Source organism: Hemitrygon akajei, chromosome 17, assembly GCF_048418815.1.
Source record: "Hemitrygon akajei chromosome 17, sHemAka1.3, whole genome shotgun sequence".
Classification (NCBI taxonomy): Eukaryota; Metazoa; Chordata; class Chondrichthyes; order Myliobatiformes; family Dasyatidae; genus Hemitrygon; species Hemitrygon akajei.
In genome coordinates, this window is record NC_133140.1 from 57,336,197 (window position 1) to 57,356,301 (window position 20,105).

At 38.1% G+C, this 20,105-nt stretch overlaps 1 protein-coding gene across 1 annotated transcript in view; it reads right to left on the reverse strand.

Annotated features, from left to right (window-relative positions):
* Positions 1-8,150: 8,150 nt before the first annotated feature.
* Positions 8,151-20,105, reverse strand: part of tcf25 (TCF25 ribosome quality control complex subunit) — a 35,966-nt gene continuing 24,011 nt past the window's right edge. The window contains exons 15-18 of the mRNA XM_073070204.1: positions 16,247-16,337; positions 13,842-13,921; positions 9,252-9,324; positions 8,151-8,437 (exon numbers count right to left, since the gene is read on the reverse strand). Coding sequence (XP_072926305.1) covers positions 8,273-8,437; positions 9,252-9,324; positions 13,842-13,921; positions 16,247-16,337 — 409 coding nt within the window. The 3' untranslated portion in view covers positions 8,151-8,272. The remainder of the gene's footprint in view (positions 8,438-9,251; positions 9,325-13,841; positions 13,922-16,246; positions 16,338-20,105) is intronic.

Genomic DNA, 20,105 nt, shown 5'->3' on the forward strand with positions numbered 1-20,105 from the left:
GCTACAGGAAACTCCAAAGACCCCATTCCTGGGAGAGAAAGCATCTGTCCACAGCCAATGTGCTTAAAGGGGCGATGGGTTTCAGAATAAGATACCCACCATTGAAGCTCCAAAAGGTATTCTAATTGAGATTTATTAAAAGTAGTGGATGCAGCCCAGTCCACCACAGGTAAAACCCTCCCCCCCCCCACCATTGAGCACATCTACATGAAACATTGCAGGAAAGCAGCACGCAGCACCCATCATCAGGGACCCCCCACCACCCAGGACATGCTCCCTTCTTGTTGCTGCATCAGGAAGAATGTACAGGAGGTTCAGGACCCGCACTACCACATTCAGGAGTAGTTATTGCCCTTCAACCATCAAGCTCTTGAATCAAAGGGGGATAACTTCATCAACTTCACTGTATCATTAAAATGTTCCCGTAGCCCATGGACCCGCTTTCAAGGACTCTTCATCCTTCCAGATTAAGATGGTGCTGCTGAAAGCAAGCAGCAACTTACTGGTGGTTAACAAAACAAGAAATTAACTAAATACTTACGATAAACAAATCAGCGCAAATGATGAAGGGGCAAGTGAATGTGTGGATGAGTAGAGGGTCAAAGTGTGCAGGAGTGAAGCAACCTTGGGGTGAGTTAGAGGAGGTCAGAGTGAGGTCGAAGTATATTTGGAACAAAAAGTTGGGGTGAGTGGAGAGAAGTCAGGGTGACGTTGAAGCATATTTGGAACAGAGTCAGGGCAAGTGGAGAGGTGGGAAGTTGGAGCAGTGAAGAAGCAGATTCAGCGCCCATCCACCTAGAAGAGAGCAAGGTTTGATCGATCTAGGCAGCAGGCCAATTTGAAAAGGTTGTGTTTGAATTGAAATGTGGTGGCGGGGCCCAGGCCCAAAGTGTAATGAAATACTGCAGCAGGGCTTGGGTCCTAGAATGAGGAACGACCCAATGTTTGAATGATTTAAACGCCAGGCCAAATGGATTGAAAAGGCAAGGTGTTGGGACCAGAGACACGGGTCGGGCTAGTTCTGTTCACCGCTCCACATTTACTCCACTCTGGGCTTTGTGTCTGCAGGCTCTGCAATGTTTACTCTGCTATGTACTGAACTGAGGCCAAGGCTGTGGCCAGTTCTGGGCTTTGTGTCTGAGGTCTCACTTCTGTTCTAAATGCTATTTGCTTAATTTTATTGTTTACATGATTTGTTTTTTCCCCTTTCTCTCTGCACATTGGGTATCTGTCAGTCTTTTTTTTTAAACTGGGTTCTTTTGGGTTTCTTGTTTTGTGGCTGCCTGCAAGGAAACACAGTTCAAGGTTGTACAATGTACACATACTTTGGTAATAAATGTACTTTGAACTTACATGTTCTTGGTATTTATTGCTTTATTTATTAAAATATCTTTTTGTATTTACACAGTTTGTCCTTTCCACATTGGCTAAATGCCCGAGTTGGTTTGGTCTTTCATTGATTCTGTTGTGGCTATTATTCTATTATGGATGTATTGGTTATGCCTGCAAGAAAATGTATCTCAGTTTTATATGGTGACATATATGTACTTGGTTAATAAATTTAATTTGAACTTTACTTTGTCTACTACAAGCAGCAAAAGTAGTTTTACTTTATACTGATCTGTCCTGTAAATACAAGCTTGAACTTTATTTGCTTTAATTACAATTTCATGGTATTGGTCATGAACTGACAGGGACTCATGCACTAAAACACCAACGTTTCTTAACATTAGCCTTAGTTCTTTTCCCTTGAGTATTTGTATATTTAGTATTCAACCTGTTTATATGAATGACATTAACCTTAAATTAATGTTTATTTTTCCAACACTGGCTACAATCCTTATCACCTATTATTAGTTTTAGAACTCAGATTCTCCAATATGCTGTCAGAATTAAAAGACCCTTCAAGACATAAAATATTGATATAAACAGTAAGCAGCAAAAATTGGTGCCAATTTTTGTTGGATAATACATTATTTATTCCCAAACAGACTCAAATCCATTAACACAAACACACACACAAAAATGTTGGTGGAACTCAGCAGGTCAGAGAGTATCTACGGAGAGGAATGAACAAATGAAATTTTGGGCAGAGACACCATCAGGACTGGAAAGGAAGGGGAAGAAGGCAGAATAAGAAGGTGGGGTAGATGGGAAGGAGCACAAGCTGGCAGGTGATAGGTGAAGCTAGGTTAAGAAGGGGGTGGGTAGGAGAGGGAGGCTGAAGTGGGAAGCTGTGAGGTGATAAGTGAAAAGGATAAAGGGCTAAAGAAGAAGAAATCTCATAGGAGAGGAGAATGGACCTGGGAGAAAGGGAAGGAAGAGGGGCATCAGAGAGAGGTGATAGGCAGGTAAAGAGAAGGGATAAGAAGGGAGTCAGAAATGAAGCAAGAGAGAAGAGGAAGGAGGTAGAAATCACCAGAGGTTTGAGAAACTGATGTTCGAGAAACTGATGTTCATGCTGTTATTCATCTCCATAGATGCTGCTGATCTACTGAGTTCCTGAAGCATTTTGTGTGTGCTACTCTGGATCACCAGCATCTGCAGAATCTTGTGTTCATGATTAGCAAATCCATTAATAACCACTTTGACTATAAACAATCAGCCCATTTACAATCCATTGTAGTATATTACCCTTACATCCAGGGTTTTTTGTTTTCTATAAAATCTTCCAAAAAACTTTGTGAAATGGAAGTAGGTGGGTGCAACAGATGTTGTGATATGGTTGGCCTGAAAAGCACTTTTTTTCTGCGCTGGACAACTCCGTGACTCAGATAATTTCTAAATTAACTTATCAGATTTCTCTCATCCACTATCTTTTCAAAAGCCAATTAGAAAACTCCAATATTCTTTACTGGAAATCATTATAGTTGTTCCAAAGTACAAGTCCACAATCCCTTATCCAAAAAGCTCCGAAAACCGAAGCTTTCTTCGCCAACAGCTGACGTCACTCAGGTGTGACATGGCAGCACTAGCAGAGGTCACCAGAGGCCGTCAGTTGTGGCTCAGCGCTTGTACTGGTTACACGTGCATTTGCTGTTCGCTGATATTTTGTGTTCACTGTTGACTTTGTTTAATTTCACTGTGAAAATGTCAAGAGAAAAAGAGATTTATCATTATCAATAATGTAGAAAGTGGAGTTATTGTAGAAGCTTGATCTTGGTGTGTCTGTGCGGTGTCTTACTGAAGAATATGGTGTCGGAATTACCACTGTATATGATTTAAAGAAACAGAAAAACAAGTTACTGAAGTTTTATAGTGACAGTGACGTTCTATATTTATTCCAATAAGTCATTTACCATGTGTTCGATTTGGTTCGTTTGAAGCTGTATATTTTTATGTTTTATTGAATGTTTTTGTTAGAAATAAAATATTTTTCTTATCATTATTCCCATAGCATTTACATTGTATTAGGTATTATAAGTAATCTAGAGATGATTTAAAGTATACGGGAGGATGTGCGTAGGTCTGGAGCTTCGCCGGGTCCTAAAGTCCACCTGCACCAAGACAAGTTAAATAAGGGACTTGAGCATACGTGTTTTTTGGTATCTGCAGGGGGTCCCAGAACCAATAAGGAGGGATTCTAAACTCCGAAAAATTCTGAATTCCGAAATGCAACTGGCCCCAAGGATTTTGGATAAGGGATTGTGGACCTGTATTACCTTTTCTAACTGATTAAATAACAGATCCCTAAATTTCCTCAAGCATCTTACCTTTTATTCATACCAAGCCCGGGGGAATAACATTTTCCTTGCAATCCAGGCATAGTTTGGTATTAAAATACAAACAGAGAACAGATGGCACAAGTTCCAACTACCTATTGTACAAATCTGGTTTATATCCCTCTTTAAATTTTGTAATCACCACTAAATTGTTGCTGCTTACAAAACTGACCTCAAAAACAAACATACTAGAAAGATCAAGAGATAAATAATACCAAAAGTAACAGGGAGTTTTTTTTAAAGACAGGACAAGACCCAAGGACTCCAAGGTCTAAGATAGATACTTGGTAAACTCAAGAAGTACACTCAACAGGCCGGTTGAGTTACAATGCAATTAACCATTTGGGATTACTACAGTACCACATCTATTCATACATCTGCAATACACATGCAACAGGCAAAAATTTCTAAGAATTTTAGCAATTTGATTTTATGACAATAACACAAAGAATAATTTTATTTCAAGTGATGTGCAAAATGAGTGAAAACTATTTTAAAAAATTATATACAAGGGCAGAGCAGCTGTAGGCTGAATAGCAGAAATCTCTGAAAATTTTGTACATAATTCTGATAACGAGCATAGACATTAAAATAATTTATTTTGCTGTATTTTAATTAATAAATACCACTTAATTTCATAATGTAGAACTGCCATGTAAAGTATTGTTATTTAAATGACTAAGGAGATGAGATATAATTCAGTAATTTATTTTAAAGGTTTATGCACAGCAATTCAGTGTATGATGTATGGTAACTTTTTTTGAACAATTCTCCAATAAAAGTCATATAAAGAGAAACCCCATGGCTCCCAATGGCAGAAGAGAATACTATGGTAGCAATTAAAATAAAAAGAATTAGTTCTCAATATTCCTTGATACAAGATGTTCAGGAAATACAAGAGAGAAAGGAGAGGCAGTGAAAGTTTTTTTTAAGGGAAATTAACCAAGTGAAATGGAGCAAATGTCTGTAGGGAATATCCTGAAAACATGATCATAATACGATGTTTAAGATAGCTATAGAAGAGGATACAGGTTATGCCAAGATATATAAATTTAAATTAGAGAAAGGCTTGTTTGAATATAAGACATAGGAGCAGAATTAGGCCATTTGGCCCTTCAACTCTGCTCTGTCACTGAATCATAGCAGTTTCTTTTATCCCCCCCTCCTCAACCCCATTCCTTGTCCTTCTCCCTGTAACCTTTAACGCTGTGCCCAATCAAGAACCTATCAATCTCTGCCTTAAATACACCCAACAACCTGGCCTCCACAGATGCCTGTGGTAACAAACTCTCCACCCTCTAGCTAAAGAAATTTCTTTGCATCTATTTTAAGTGGATACCCCTCTATTTTGAGGCTGTGCCTCCTTGTCCTAGACTCCCCCACCATGGAAAACATCCTTTCTACTCTGTCCAGGCCTTTCAACATTCAATGAGACCCCCCCCTCCCCATCTTCCTAAATTCCAGTGAGTACAAACTGAGAGCCATCAAACATTCCTCATATGATAACGCTTTCATTCCTAGAATCAAACTTGAGAATAGCCTCTGAACCCTCTCCACTGCCAGCACATCTTTTCTTAGATGAGGAGCCCAAACCTGTTCACAGTACTCAAGGTGAGACCTCACCAGTGCCTTATAAAGCCTCAGCATCCCTGCTCTTGTATTCAAGACCTCTTGAAATAAATCTTAATATTACATTTGCTTTCCTCACCACCGACTCAACCTGCAAGTCAACCTTTAGGACTCCCGAGTCCCTTTGTATCTCAGATTTTTGGATTTTCTGTCCAGTCAGAAAATAGTCAGCACATTTATTTCTATTACCAAAGTGCATCACCATGCATTTTAAAACTTTGTATTTCATTTGCCACTTTCTTGCCCATTCCCCTAATCTGTCTATGTCCTTCTGCAGCCCTCCTGTTTCCTCAACACTACCTGCCCCTCCACCAATCTTCATATCATCTGCAAACTTGGCAACAAAGCCATTTATTCCATTATCTAAATCATTGATATACAACATACTGAGAACAAAAATGGCATTGGAAAGTTGGAATTTAACTTGCCAAATAAACCTGTCAATTGCAAGTCTTTGAAGATGGAGAGCTTTCAGATAAGGACTGAGTGTATCCATTCAAGGTAGCAATGAAGGGGCATTAAAAATAGCTGGTCCCTGGATGATCAAAATGATTGAGAATAAAATCCAGCAAGATAAAAGAAATCAAATGACAAAGGTTAAGTTGTTAACATCAGTGAAAACTAGGTTGTTTACACACAGATAAGCAAAGTAAGGAAATAAAGACAAAGAGAAAGCATGAGAAGAAACCTACAGCAAAGAAAATAAGGGAATTTAAAAATATTCCATAGTCACGTGAACAGGAAAAGAAAGGCTGCAAGAAGTATAGCAAAGGCAATCAGAGACTACAAATTAGAGTGTAGGTTATTAATCAGGAAGACAGAACTTAAATATCCTGCACCAGTTTTCGCCAAGCAAGAAAATGCTTCTGGAGTCTCACCAAAATAAGATGTAGTTAAGATTATGGATGGGCTAAAAATTCATAAAGAGAAGGTACATGAAAGGTTAGCTATATTAGAATGATGCATTCTGTGTTCTTGAGTATGTTCTGGTAGCACTGAATATTATCATCTAAGCATTTACAGAAGGTAGTCAGGGTCTGTAAAGTAGAAAATGTTACACACTTGTTCAAAAGACAGTACAAAGATAAACCCAGTAAATGCATACCAGTCAATTTGACTTTAGTGGTGAAGTTTGTCTTGAAACAATCATGAAGAGCAAAATTAGCAGTCACTTAGTGAAATACGGATTAATTAGAGAAAGCCCACACTGGTTTGGTCACAACTAGATTAATGAGATACTGTGGGTCAGTATTCTAAGTGGGCATTGTAAATTGTTTCTGTAATTGACAGTAGAATCTGTGGGGATTTGATGGGAATGCAGGGGGAGGGGGAAGGATGGGATTAGTGTAAGATGTGCAGATCTATGACATTATACCTGAAGTTATTATTAGTTCACTGTGGTTTGCAAATTACACTGCAGAAGGTTACAAGATAGCAGACCTAAGGGGTAGCAGGAAATTATCAATGGCTACTTTACTTCTGTATTGAATTGTGCATGTATTCTAGAAGTTGCTATCAGAATTCCTCCATTATGACATACAATGTAGAAAATCTAACGGCCAAAATGCTTTTTTTTAATGTTAACAATGTCATTGCCAGCTGCACACATTATGATATTTTTGTTTCGGGAATTGGAAGGAAGTTTCATGTATACATAAAAAGATCTGTGCGTCTCTTGTGCATTTCAATTTAGTAGCACTCAAATACTTCGGCATCAATGAGAGTAACAGTGATACAATACATTGCATGATGCTAAAGCAACTAGTGTGTTGCAAGACATCAAATTCCCTGTATGTGTCTTCATACTTGGTGATAATAAAGGATTCTGATTCTGATTCTGAAGCTAAAATGAAGATGAAAGCCAAGAAAAAAATTTGAATGTCTCCTCTTATTCAGGTTTTCATTTCCAAAAATTACTTCAATTTTGAAATATCCAAAAATAGTTGTACCGGTTTCCAATTTGGAATAGCTGTTTATATATAGTAAATATGGCACAGAATGTAAATTGTTCTTCACTTTTTCGGCAGAGTGCTCAGTTAAAGCTATCTATGCTGACGACTTTTTTTTCTGGTAACGTGAATATGGTCAATATTTAAAATTGTGTATTTGAAATGCAATTTGAATTATACAGTCTGTTTTATAAAATCAGTAGGGTGAATCTGTGAAAACAAGAGGCCTCAAATGTAGTTGTTAACTTCTAATTTTCCTGGTCTTGCACCAATGGATTCAGCTTCTTTAGTGTATTCTTCCATCACATTCACATCGCAAGCTCCGATAAAGCCCCGCATACCATCAGTTCACGATCATTCTACAAACTTACTGAAATATCTGTAGTTCCGCTTCTCCCTAAATCTTGCATGCGGAGGTACCACACTACCTTTGCAGTAAATGGAAATGTTTAAATACATACCTAGGCAAATCAGACAGTTATTTGCTTCTGCAAATCCAAGCTATGAACTTTTATATTAACTGCATTCTTTCTCATTTTACACCACTTACGTAAATTTTAGACTATTTACTTAATTTTACTTATTTCCATGTGCATATAGGACTGCAATTGTACAAAAAAATCAACTGTTCTTATCACCTGAAATTTTAGGCAATTTCATGAACTCTCCTCAATGAAGATGATCTTAAAAACCCTGATTACTTACTAAATTCTTTTCAAACTAAAAGTCTAATTTTCTTAATTTTTTAAAAAAGTTGCCATGTATTTTTTTCTCTCCTCTGAAATTTATTGAAATTGAACAGTGTTAGCACTGAAAAGTACTATCAATAATATTCGTAAAACTAAATATATTTGCTTCATCTTTTAATAAGAATGTCTATATCAATGGTGATGAATCTTTGTTAGCAGTCATAGAATGTGCTATTGTTACCATTGCAGGTTAAGGTTCACTGAAGATTTAATACATGGAATTTCAGTCCCATTCTCCATCACCATCTTGATGTTCCTCCTGCGGTGGTTCTTGAAATCGGATATTTGCCAGCATATCTCTCATTGCAGCCATGAGACGATTTACTCCCTGATTCAGTTCATGTTGGACTTCTGCACCCTCACCTTCCACTTGCTGCCTTCTGTCCTCCTGAAAAATTTACACATCCATGCTTAGGAGAATAATATGAAATAACAAGAGTTATAAAAGCTTGGTAGCAGAATACAACGTCAGTTCAGTCTACAGTAAATGTCTAATTTTTTTCTGAACCTGATCATGCTTCAAAGCTGACAAAACATTTTGCGGTATCTCTGCTTTCCTTTCTCAAATAGCAAAGTCAAAACTTTTGAGTCCTGAGAGAATTTAATATGTTTGCCCCAGACTTAAAGCCATGTGATTAAGTATTAAGAGATCCCAGATAAATTTTCATGAAATAAAATATAGACACCATTTCACAGCATCAAGCACTCTTTTACAGTCGCCTCCAACTCCTTTGTCAGGTTAGTTTAGAATATGGTGCACCTGGTCTGCTACAACAGGATACATTTCTGCAATGCAACATACCTGTAATTCCATATGCTTTCCCAAATCAGAAATAGGTTAATTATCACTGTCTTAAAAGACATGAAGTTTGTTGTCTTGTGGCAGCATTAGGCTGCATAGATATAAAATTACTGCAAATTACAAAATACTGTAAATAAATAGTGCAAAGAAAGGAATAATGGCTTAGTGTTCATGGGCATTCAGAATTCTGATAGTATAGGGGAAGAAGCTGTTCCTAAATGGTTTAATGTGGGTCTTCAATCTCATGTACCTCCTCAATAGTAATAATGAGAAGAGGGCATGTCCCAAATGGGGAGATACTTTACTGTAGTGTTCTGTTCAAATTAATATTTAAAAATGTATATACATTTAAAAAAAATTTATCCCCATCATTCACATCCTCCCTATAATTCATACATACCTGAAGATTAAAATTTGGCAACAAAGATCGAAAGAACAGGGATAGAGTATTTTCATCTGTTGCTTGATTTACCCTGAAAGATTAACCACTGATTCAACAAACTCAAAACTCAGTCACAGATTAAAATATGAACAGCAAATAAAATGCATAAATTAACTATTTGAATAAAATCTCTATTCTGTATTTATATTTTCAACTTTACAAGCTTATAGACAATTCTCATAAAATCAAAGGATAATCATTTAAATTTTGTTTCATTATTTTTATAAATCAACAAAACCCAACTTTGCAATGCATAATACAAAAACATACTACCGTAGATTTCGCACTACAGAGCGCACCTGATTAAAAGCCGCTGGCTCTAATTTTAGAAAGAAAATCAATTTTGTACTTGTACAGGCCGCACCGGATTTTAGGCCGCAGGTGTCCCACGTTGTAATATGAGATATTTACACAGAAAGATATTACACGTGAGGATTTTTTAACTTTTAATTAAATCCATATGGTAACAAACAAATACATATTGCAAATGCTTTTTTTCGAACCGTGCCTGTAATACGGCTACTTTTAAATATACATACGTATCGGTAACACACAAATTACGTTGCATATATATTCCAATATCTCCTAGCGACTGGTAAAAATATATATACTGCAGCCTACCAGGAAAAGTTATTGATCGCCTTTAACTTAAAAGCTGCGTTTTGGCTCCGCCGCTCCCCCCCCCCCCACCTTCCCGTTTATCGCAAACCGGTATTTCCCACAAGACGCGGCAAAACCGGATGTAACGTCTAGCATTCCGGGCTGTAGTACAGAAAACATACTAACAAATGAATTACTAAGCGAAAATATTATAAACTAAATAACTGCCATAAAGGCAGCACAATGCTTTTCTTCGAGTGTTTTCCATGTTGATGAGGGTGAGTACAAATGACTGATTTACAATAATTTAATTGTGAAAGTGCGCTTGATTTATCGTACAATTTCATTGGACCTCTGTGAACTACTCATCAATTTTATTGGTCTACTGTTACGAGGCAAAATGTTTTTGGCGGCATGAAAAAAAATCATGCATTAGCCGCACCGTAGTAAAGGCCGCAGTGTTCAAAGCTGATCAAAATGTGGGAAAAAAAGTAGCAGCTTAAAATCCGGAATCTACGGTATTCCATAGAAACATGGAAAACCTACAACACAATACAGGCCCTTCAGCCTACAATGCTGTACTGAACATGTACTTACTTTAGACATTACCTAGGGTTACCCATAGCCTTCTATTTTTCTAAGCGCTATGTATCTATACAGGAGTCTCTTAAGAGACCCTTAAAACTCAGCAGCTCTGTATGGACATTCCCTTCCAATTTAGTTTGGTTAATTATTTTTGTTAGTAATTACTTTGATTAGAAAAAGCATAGTCTCCTAGCTTGAAATTGTAGCCATTTCTTTCTCAATTATCTACAAAAATATGTGGCATGGATCACGTTGTCTCCTGGACCTGCTCCTCCACTGAATAAGATCTTAGTTATTCTGACCTAGGCCCCAACTCTCCAAAATACAAGGCTGTGTGGTATTTTTCCACATAATACTCTATTTATAGATTGTTTCTCAAAGCTTACAGATATTAATTTTGCTAATTGCTCAAATTTTCAATGATAAACTGGCAGTAAAGAGGTGAACAGCAAAGGTAGAAGTTGCAAAATGTATTTGACAAAAGTGTCATGGCACTGAGATTGCAGCAGATGAAATTTCATACAAGTGAAAACTACAGAAAACAGAAAGAAAATGGGAGTTGTAGATGTTGACAAAAATTTAGTAAGTTTCATGGTTAATATACCCAGCTGCTATGTAACAGCAGTTAACAACAAAACAAACCATGTCTGTAAGAGAAAGGTGTTATAATACAGTCATGGCCAGACCACACCTAGACTGTATGGGGCACTAACTTGTAAGGCTGACATTTCCTCCCACCCCACAAGTAGCAGAGAAGAGTTTCCAAAATAATCTCTAGTGTCAAAGTTCTGGGGAAAAATATTAGCTCTGGGGCTTAGAAAACCTTGGGAAGAAATACATGGCTCTTACAAAAAATGAATGGATGTTAGAAGGAAATAACGGAAATACAGTATTTGAAGTTGCATACAACAGCACAGAATTAGTCTTGTATTATAACAGGTGGTTTATCAAAATATAATGGATTTGAAGTTGTAAAATAGGAAAAGATAAAATTCAACAAGATGTAGTTCTTGAACCCTCTCAAAGATACCGATGCTGCATGAAATAGAAACTACAGATGACCTAAAAGCCATTAAATCCAAAGTGGTTTGTCAATAACCAAAGATGAAAGGATCAGAAAATGTCTACAAAGTGCGAATAATCTCCTTAATAGCCTGTAAATAAAATGAGCTGACCATCCATGAGCTGACCCATCCATTGCAACTACTTCAAGTGAAAACAAAAGTCTTGTTAAATTCAAGTATAAATTATCCCTTTTATAGAGAAGTTGCAAATAGAAAAGACAATTGTGCAATTCTCAGCACACGTACTCACTTCTGACCTTATGACGCAACAGTCTCTGTTGCTCTGGAATTCAGCTCTTTAATAACACCTGGAATTGAGGGTTCCTGGCAAAACCCAAACTGGGCACTGATGGCCAACAAACACTGTTGACTCTTTCAATCATTGCTGATTATTGAGAATATAATGACTAGGTGATAATTTGCTGCTTCCTGCCTTTTGTGAACGAGATGTACTATTGGAGTATAAAGTTGCATTGTTTGCTGTGTAACCAAAACTACTAGTCAGCTTTGTATTTGCTATTTGCTATGTATGTATCCAATTTAGTAGGAGAATGAAATCTCTGTATTGTCTCTGTACTATTGAACACATCAGTGACTTAAGAATGTAGCCAAATAAGAAGATAATGGTGTGTTAATGAGAGGCTAGCTAAGAGATAACTGTGGCCAGGGATGAGGTAACACGTGGCCCAAAAAGTAGATTAGAACATGATTAAGTTAATGGGTAGAAACAATAGTGGGAAGTCGGGAGCTGATGTACTGGTGATACGCAACTGTAGACCGATTGGATATGCTAATACAACTAAACCAGGAGATTGCTACAAGAAATGCTATGCACAAGGATCGGTGGGCAATCAGCAACTACCGTAGATTCCGGACTACAGAGCGCACCTGATTAAAAGCCGCTGGCTCTAATTTTAGAAATAAAATCAATTTTTTAATTGTAAAGGCCGCACCGGATTTTAGGCCGCACCGCTACTTTTAAATATACATACGTATCGGTAACACAAATTACGTTGCATATACTTTTTTACTGAACAGCACGAACAACATTCCAATATCTCCTAGCGACTGGTAAAAATATATATACGGCAGCCTACCAGGAAAAGTTATTGATCGCCTTTAACTTAAAAGCAGCGTTTTCGCTCGGGTCTGACGCGCTTGCGTAACGCGATCGGGTCTAATCGGGTCTGACGCGCTTGCGTAACGCGATCGGGTCTAATCGGGTGTGACGCGCTTGCGTAACGCGATCGGGTCTAATCGGGTCTGATGCGCTTGCGTAACGCGATCGGGTCTAATCGGGTCTGACGCGCTTGCGTAACGCGATCGGGTCTAATCGGGTCTGACGCGCTCGGGTCTTGCTTTTCTTCGAGTATTTTCCATGTTGATGAGGGTGAGTACAAATGACTGATTTACAATAATTTAATTGTGAAAGTGCGCTTGATTTATCGTACAATTTCATTGGACCTCTGTGAACTACTCATCAATTTTATTGGTCTACTGTTACGAGGCAAAATGTTTACGAGGCGGCATGAAAAAAAACCATGTATTAGCCGCTCTGGATTAAAGGCCGCAGAGTTCAAAGCTGTTCAAAATGTGGGGAAAAAGTAGCGGCTTATAATCCGGAATCTACGGTAGCTCACTGACTGCCTCAGCTTTGATTTGCAAATTAAAGTTTAACACTTCTTGAAGAATCTTCTGCGTCTTCTGGTCGTTTGTGGGGCACAAGAAACCACGACAGTACCTACCCAATTTTCCACGATATTGGGAAGTTTAACCTGCTAGAAGGCTAGTCCTGGACAGCAGGTCTTCAGCCTAATAGCCAAAAGATCATCTGCCTCAATGACTGGTCAACCAATGCTACAACTATATGAAATACTAACCGTGTCCCTACATGGCTCTATACAGTTCTAGACACTGCATCACAGGAAAGATATTGCAATAGAGAGGGTAATAGATACTTATACTGATGCTCTTTGGGCCAGATAATCTATCTGCAGGAAGATTAAAAAGACTGAAGTTTGAGGTTGGAAATTTTAAATAGAAATTTATTAAATTCAAGTTCTTTTACAAGGTGAATGAGTAGGAACTATTCCCCTTTGGAGAAGTGAAGAACTAGAGGGCACAATGGTAGAGGGGTAAAAGGGGGATGAGGGAAACTGCACTGCATACATGGAACTCATTTGGCAAACAATCACAAACACGTCTGATGTTACATCTAAAAATCAGGTAAATAAATGTTTTTATCTTAACACACAATCTGATTAACTTGGCTTGACTAAAGAATGCCAATGATCCATACCTTTCAGGTCTGGTATATGTGATAATGCCATCTAATGGAGGAAGTGGATCATAACCCATCACTGGTTGAGCAGTTACTTCCTGCAAAAGAAAAAGGAAGAATCAAATTTTAATACACATATTAATCAATTGTGATGTAGGGCTGCTCTTAGGAAAGGTACTTTTTTTGTATTTGAATTACCAAGCAAGATGATAAATGTGCACTCTGAGAATCTGCATTCTGTAAACAAGGGTATTATTATGCTTTTTGTGCCAGTGAACTGAAGATTTTCACATACACATGGGAAAACATGGAAATTCCAAACTTGCTGATAGATGTTCAGTGGCATTATTATGGACAATAGACCATAATAATTCTCCACCGATTTCACTTAAGTAGAATAACTGAAATGGAATATGGTTCCCTGCTTGTGTTTAAATGTAATTGTTAGTTTTATAAAATGAAACAATTCTAATGATTAAAAAGTTAACTGTTTCCCACTAACCTAACCTAAAACAAAAAAAAAAGACTGGGCAGTCCATTTGAGGATAAAATTAAAAAAGAAAAAAGAAAACATCCTTCTAGTCAGTTCTGAACCTTTATGGATGAAGAGGGACAAAAACAAAACAAAGAAAAAACAAAAAAAAAAAGAAATTTTTACCTAAAAAAGTAATAAAAAAAAGAGGCAAAATAAATTAAATCAAATGAAAATATTGAATAAAAGGTCGCCAGGCTTGCTCAAAATTAAAAGATGTGTCAAACGTCCGGCTTCTAATTTTCTCCAAAATTAAGCAGGACATAATGGAGGAGAGCCAATGAAAAACAGTAGGTGGATTAGAATCTTTCCAGTATAACAAGATAGCCCTCCTAGCCAGTAAGGTTGAAAAGGCTATTACATGTTGAGCAGAAGCAGGAACATTTACTGTTTCCTCTGGAATAATCCCAAAAATTGCCATGCGAGTTAGATTGTAAGTCCACACCTATGACTTTTTATAACTTTCTAAAAACGTCCCTCCAAAAATTGTTTAACTTTGCACAGGACCAAAACATATGAGTTAGAGTAGCCACCTCCACGTTGCATCTGTCACAGGGTGGGGCTTATGTTAAAAAAAAAATGCGCTAGTTTATCTTTTGACATATCTTTTCCAATTTTTTTTTCTATGATTTGCCAGGAGGAGTTGTGGTTTATGTACAACAGCTTAATATTATATGACTTTGACAGTATATATCCCTTCTGTTGTTTGTACACTTTTTGCATTATGTGCTTGTTGTAACTTCTCCTCTGATTTGTATCCTTTTTTTGTTTAAAAGCCAATAAAAAAAGATTGAAAATGAATGAAAAAGTTAATTGTTTCCAAGAGATTTTGAGGCTATATGGATGTCAAGGACATTCAACGTTTTCTTAAGATTTGATAGCCAGCTGTAAGAGATGTGGTTTTGCTGATCAAAGTATCGTGGGCAGGCCATTTCCGTTCCGGCTCTCCCATGAAAAAGTTGCCATCCGGCTATACATGGTTTCATGTTCAAGAATCTGGCCAGCTTCTTTTTCGTCTACAATTTTGTCAGGGGATCTACACAAGGTGAATTTTTCAGGAAGTTAGTAGCAAATATTATTGCCTTGCCACTGATCACAAATGCTGTGTTACAATCTCGCCAATTTTGCCCATGTCTACAAAACAAAATAACTGGTGAGTCTTTGATGCTGAAGGATCTCAATGAAGTAAACTGCTATCAAGTTTGGCTTCTGGACAAATTAATTGTCTTAGATCTAACAATCCTCTGAACATTTTAAATTGTCTGGCAATTCAGCATTTTGTGAAACACAGCATCCAAAACTAGGAATAATAAAGGAAGTGAATAAGAAATGTTCAGTTCCAAAACCATAACTTTTCTGCATTTGCTTTAAGACAGGGTGAAGGTTTTTTAAAATATAAAATTATAAATTAGTACCATAAAACAATACCAGTGTTTAAGTTATAGTTTTTAATATATGAATAAACCTGAGATTCTGTAACAACTCAAAATATTCTGTTTGAATCCACCATTTCTACAAAGAACAGTATTGTCTCCATGTTCTGATTCTAATTTCCACCACCATACAGGAAAATCTTGCCCTTCTTTTACAATGCATATTTTGACAATTACCTTGCTAACTGCTTAATAAAAGAAACCTTATAATGTACTCACTACTTTTGATCTTCCAATTCTTCTCTCCCTACTCCTTATGGCAAGGTTGACAGAAATACACATGAACATGGATAAGGTTTATAATTTTAACTATATATAAGCTAGAGATGATATATTTCAACTTATTTTGACTAAACAAAAATATGCAGCATATTCATGGGTGGAAATATTAATAATGTATAATGTGTGCCCAAACTACATGGATGATAAATGTAGAGAATTTCTTTTGAGTCACTCACAGGTGGAAGGGTCGCAATAGCCTCCTTTATTTCAGATAGAATAATGTGACGATAGATGTTCCTGGGTACACTCTGGTATCTAATTCTTCTCCTGGAAAGGTAAAAATTGACACGGAAAATCTCCATGGAAAAAAAACTTTCATTTCCACATTCCAAATTACTGACCCCCAGTGTGGTCGTGTGGGTTTGCATGTTCACTCTATTACCATGTGTGTATCTTCCAAATCCTCTAAATTCACCCCCTCTACCCATCTCACTGACTTGATGGTTGGTAAATTAATTGGCTACTGTAAAATTGCCCCTAGTGTGTAGGTGATCTGAATATCATTGGGAGTGTGAGAAAAATAAAAGAGACTTGTAGGAACAGCGTAAATGACAGGCAAGATGAAGGAAAATCCCATGTCATTCTATAAATATATTAGAAGCAAGAGGGCAACTGGGGATGAATGGGTGTCTTTAGGAAACAAAGGGTAATCTGTTTGTGAAGCCCGGGGATGTATGTAAGATATTAAATTAATATTGTCTCCTGCATTCATCAAGGTTATGGAGGACAGTGAGTTCAGCATGTCAGAATTAAGGAGGTGGAGGTTTAGATGTTTTGGAATGCACAAGGGTGGCTAGATGAGATCTATCACAAAATGTTATGGGAAATAAGGCAGGAGACTGATGAGGGTCTGACAGAGATTTTGCATTTTGTTAGCCAGAGGCAAGATCCTAGAACACTAGAGGAAAGCTAATGTTGTTCCTTTATTGAAGAATGGCAGCAATGATAAGACAAGTAAGCCTTGTATCCATGGAAGGGCAATTATTGGAGAAAATTTGAAGAGACAGAATTTATGTACATTTGGGAAGGAAGGGACTGCTTAGGGATTGTCAGATTTGTTCTGGGAAATTCTGTCTCACTAATTTGATTAAGTTTTTTGAAGAGGCAACAGAGACTGATGAAAATGGCCAATTTAGCAAGGCATTTCACAAGGTCTCGCATGGAAAACATGTGATGGGCTGGCTAATAGCATTCAAAATTGATTTGGTGACAAAAGGCAAAGGGTAATAGCAGATGTTTTCTGTTGGAAGTCTGTGACCAGTTGTGCACAGTAGGGATCAGTGCTTAATTGTAACATGATTGTTAACCTATGTTCTTTCCAAACAAAAAAAATTGTATTATAATAGATTAAACACAGAAATTAGAAAGAAATTAGCTCACAAATCACTTTTCTGTGGACAAGTACAATTCCTCAAACATCGGTGAAGAAAAACTATAGACCTGACATAGTACAGATAGATTAAATGTGACTGAATATCTGAGTTAAGAAAGGATTCAGATAACAGCTTAAAAAAAAGATTACTGTTTACAATAGACATATTAACAGAATTATATGCAGAATGGAATAAAAGCAAAGATCTGCACTGCTTTTGATAAATGTAGCCTTTGGATTTTTAAATCACTGACTTAACCACAGCGCTCACATTTGAAAAAAATACATTTTTTGGCAGAACTGGTTGTTGTCCTCACCAACTATTCCTTCCACTCTCCCTCCCCTTTGTCTAAACTCAAGTTTAGAGTCATGGGCACACGCATGGGCCTAGCTATGCTTGCCTCTTTGCTGACTAAATAGTACAGTCCATGTTTCTAGCCTTCCCCAGTAATACTCCCCAACGCTTCCTCCGTGACACTGACAACTGCATTGGTGCTTCTTCATGTACCCATGCTGAGCTCGACAATTTCATCAACTTTGCCTCTAATTTCCACCTAGCCCTTAAGTTCACTTGGTCTACTACTGATAATTCCTTTCCCTTCCCTGTTTCCACCTCTGGAGACAAACTGTTGAATGACATCTTTTATAAACCTACCGATTCCCACTGTTATCTTGATTATACCTCGACCTAAACGTGTCTAGTAAAAATGCTATTCCCTTTTCTCAGTTCCTTCATCTCCACATCTGTTCTCAGGATGCAGCTTTCCTTTCTACAACATCAGAGATGAATTCCTTCTTCAGAGCGGGGTTTCCCTTAGTCATACAAGCAGAGAAATACAGCACAGAAACCTAGTCCATGCCAAAACCATTTAAACTGCCTACTCCCATCGACCTGCACCAGGACTATAGCCTCTATACCCCTACCATCCTTGCACCTATCCAAACTTCACTTAAACATTGAAATTGAGCTTGCATGTGCCACTTGTGCTGGCAGCTCATTCCACCACCTTACGACCCTCTGAGTGAAGAAGTTTCCCCTCATGCTGCACTTAAAACTGTTCACCTTTCACCCTTAACCCATGACCTCTAGTTGTAGTCCCACCAACCTCAGTGAGAAAAGCCTGCTTTCATTTACCCTATCTATACCCTTTATAATTTAGCATACCTTTATCAAATCTCCTCTCAGTCTTCTACGTTCTATGAAATAAAGTCCTAACCTATTCAATCTTTCCTTATAACTCAGGACTTCTAGACCTGGCAAAATCCTTGTACGTTTTCACTATACTCTTTCAATCTTATTTACATCTTTCCTATAAGTAGGTGACCAAAACTGCACACAATATTCCAAATTAGGGCTCATCAATGTCTTATACAACTTCAAGAGAACATCTTATCTCCTGTACTCAATACTTTGATTTACAAAGGCCAATGCATCAAAAGATTTCTTTACGACATCATCGACCTGTGACACCACTTACAATGAATTATGCACCTGTACTGCTAGATCCCTTTGTTCCACTGCACTCCTTGGTCTCCTACTGTTCACTGTGTAAGACCTACCCTGGTTGGTCCAACTGATGTACTACACCTCACACTTGTCTGCGTTGAGTTCCACCTGCCATTTTTCAACCCTTTTTTCCAGCTGATCCAGACCACCTGCAAGCCATGATAGCCTTCCTCACTATCCACTACATCCACAATCTTGGTGTTACCCACAAATTTGCTGATCCAGATTCCTCCACCAATGATGCTGCTCTTATCCACATCTCCTCCATTTCCCAAACATCTGCGCTCACCCCATCTTCCCACCACCTCAATGATAAGAGTTCCTATCGTCCTTATCTACAACTCCATGAGATCCGCATCAAACACATTATCCTGCATGCATCCGTCATCTCCAAAGGGATCCTACCACCAAACACATCCTTACCTCCCCCTCCACTTTCCGCAGTGATTCCCTTGTCCATTTGCCCATCCCCAGTAATCCCCCTCTCGCCACTTAGCCCTGCAAGCAGCCAAAGTACTACACCTGCCCATTTATCTCTTCCCTCACCTCCATTCAGGGTCCCAAACAGTCCTTCCAGGTGAGACAACACTACACCTGTGAATCTGTTGGGGTTGTCTATTATGTCTGGTGCTCCCGATGTGGACTCCTCTACATTGTTGAGACCCGTCATAAATTAGGGGACTGCTTCATCAAGCACCTCTGCTTTATCCACCTAAAGTGGAACTTCCCAGTGGCTAAACATTTTAATTCCAATTCTCATTCCAAAATGTCAGTCCATGGTCTCCTCTCCATCATCAGGGTAGAGGAGGAACACCTTATATTCCATCTGGGTAGCCTCCAAATGAAGGGCATGAATATTGACTTCCCCTTCCCTTAAAAATACCACCCGCCATTCCTCTTGCTTCTTCTCACCTGCGTATCTCCTCTACCTGATGTTCCCCCACCCCCCATTCCCATCGTCTTCTCCTCCTCCTTTCCTTTCTCCTATAGTCCATTCTCCTCTATCATCAGATTCCTTCCTCTACAGTCCTTTATCTTTCCCACTCACCTGGCTTCACCTGTCACCTTCTAGCTAACCTCCTTCCTCTCCACACTGTTTTATTCTGATGTCTTCCCCCTTCCTTTCCAGTCCTGCAGAAGAGTCCTGGCCCGAAAT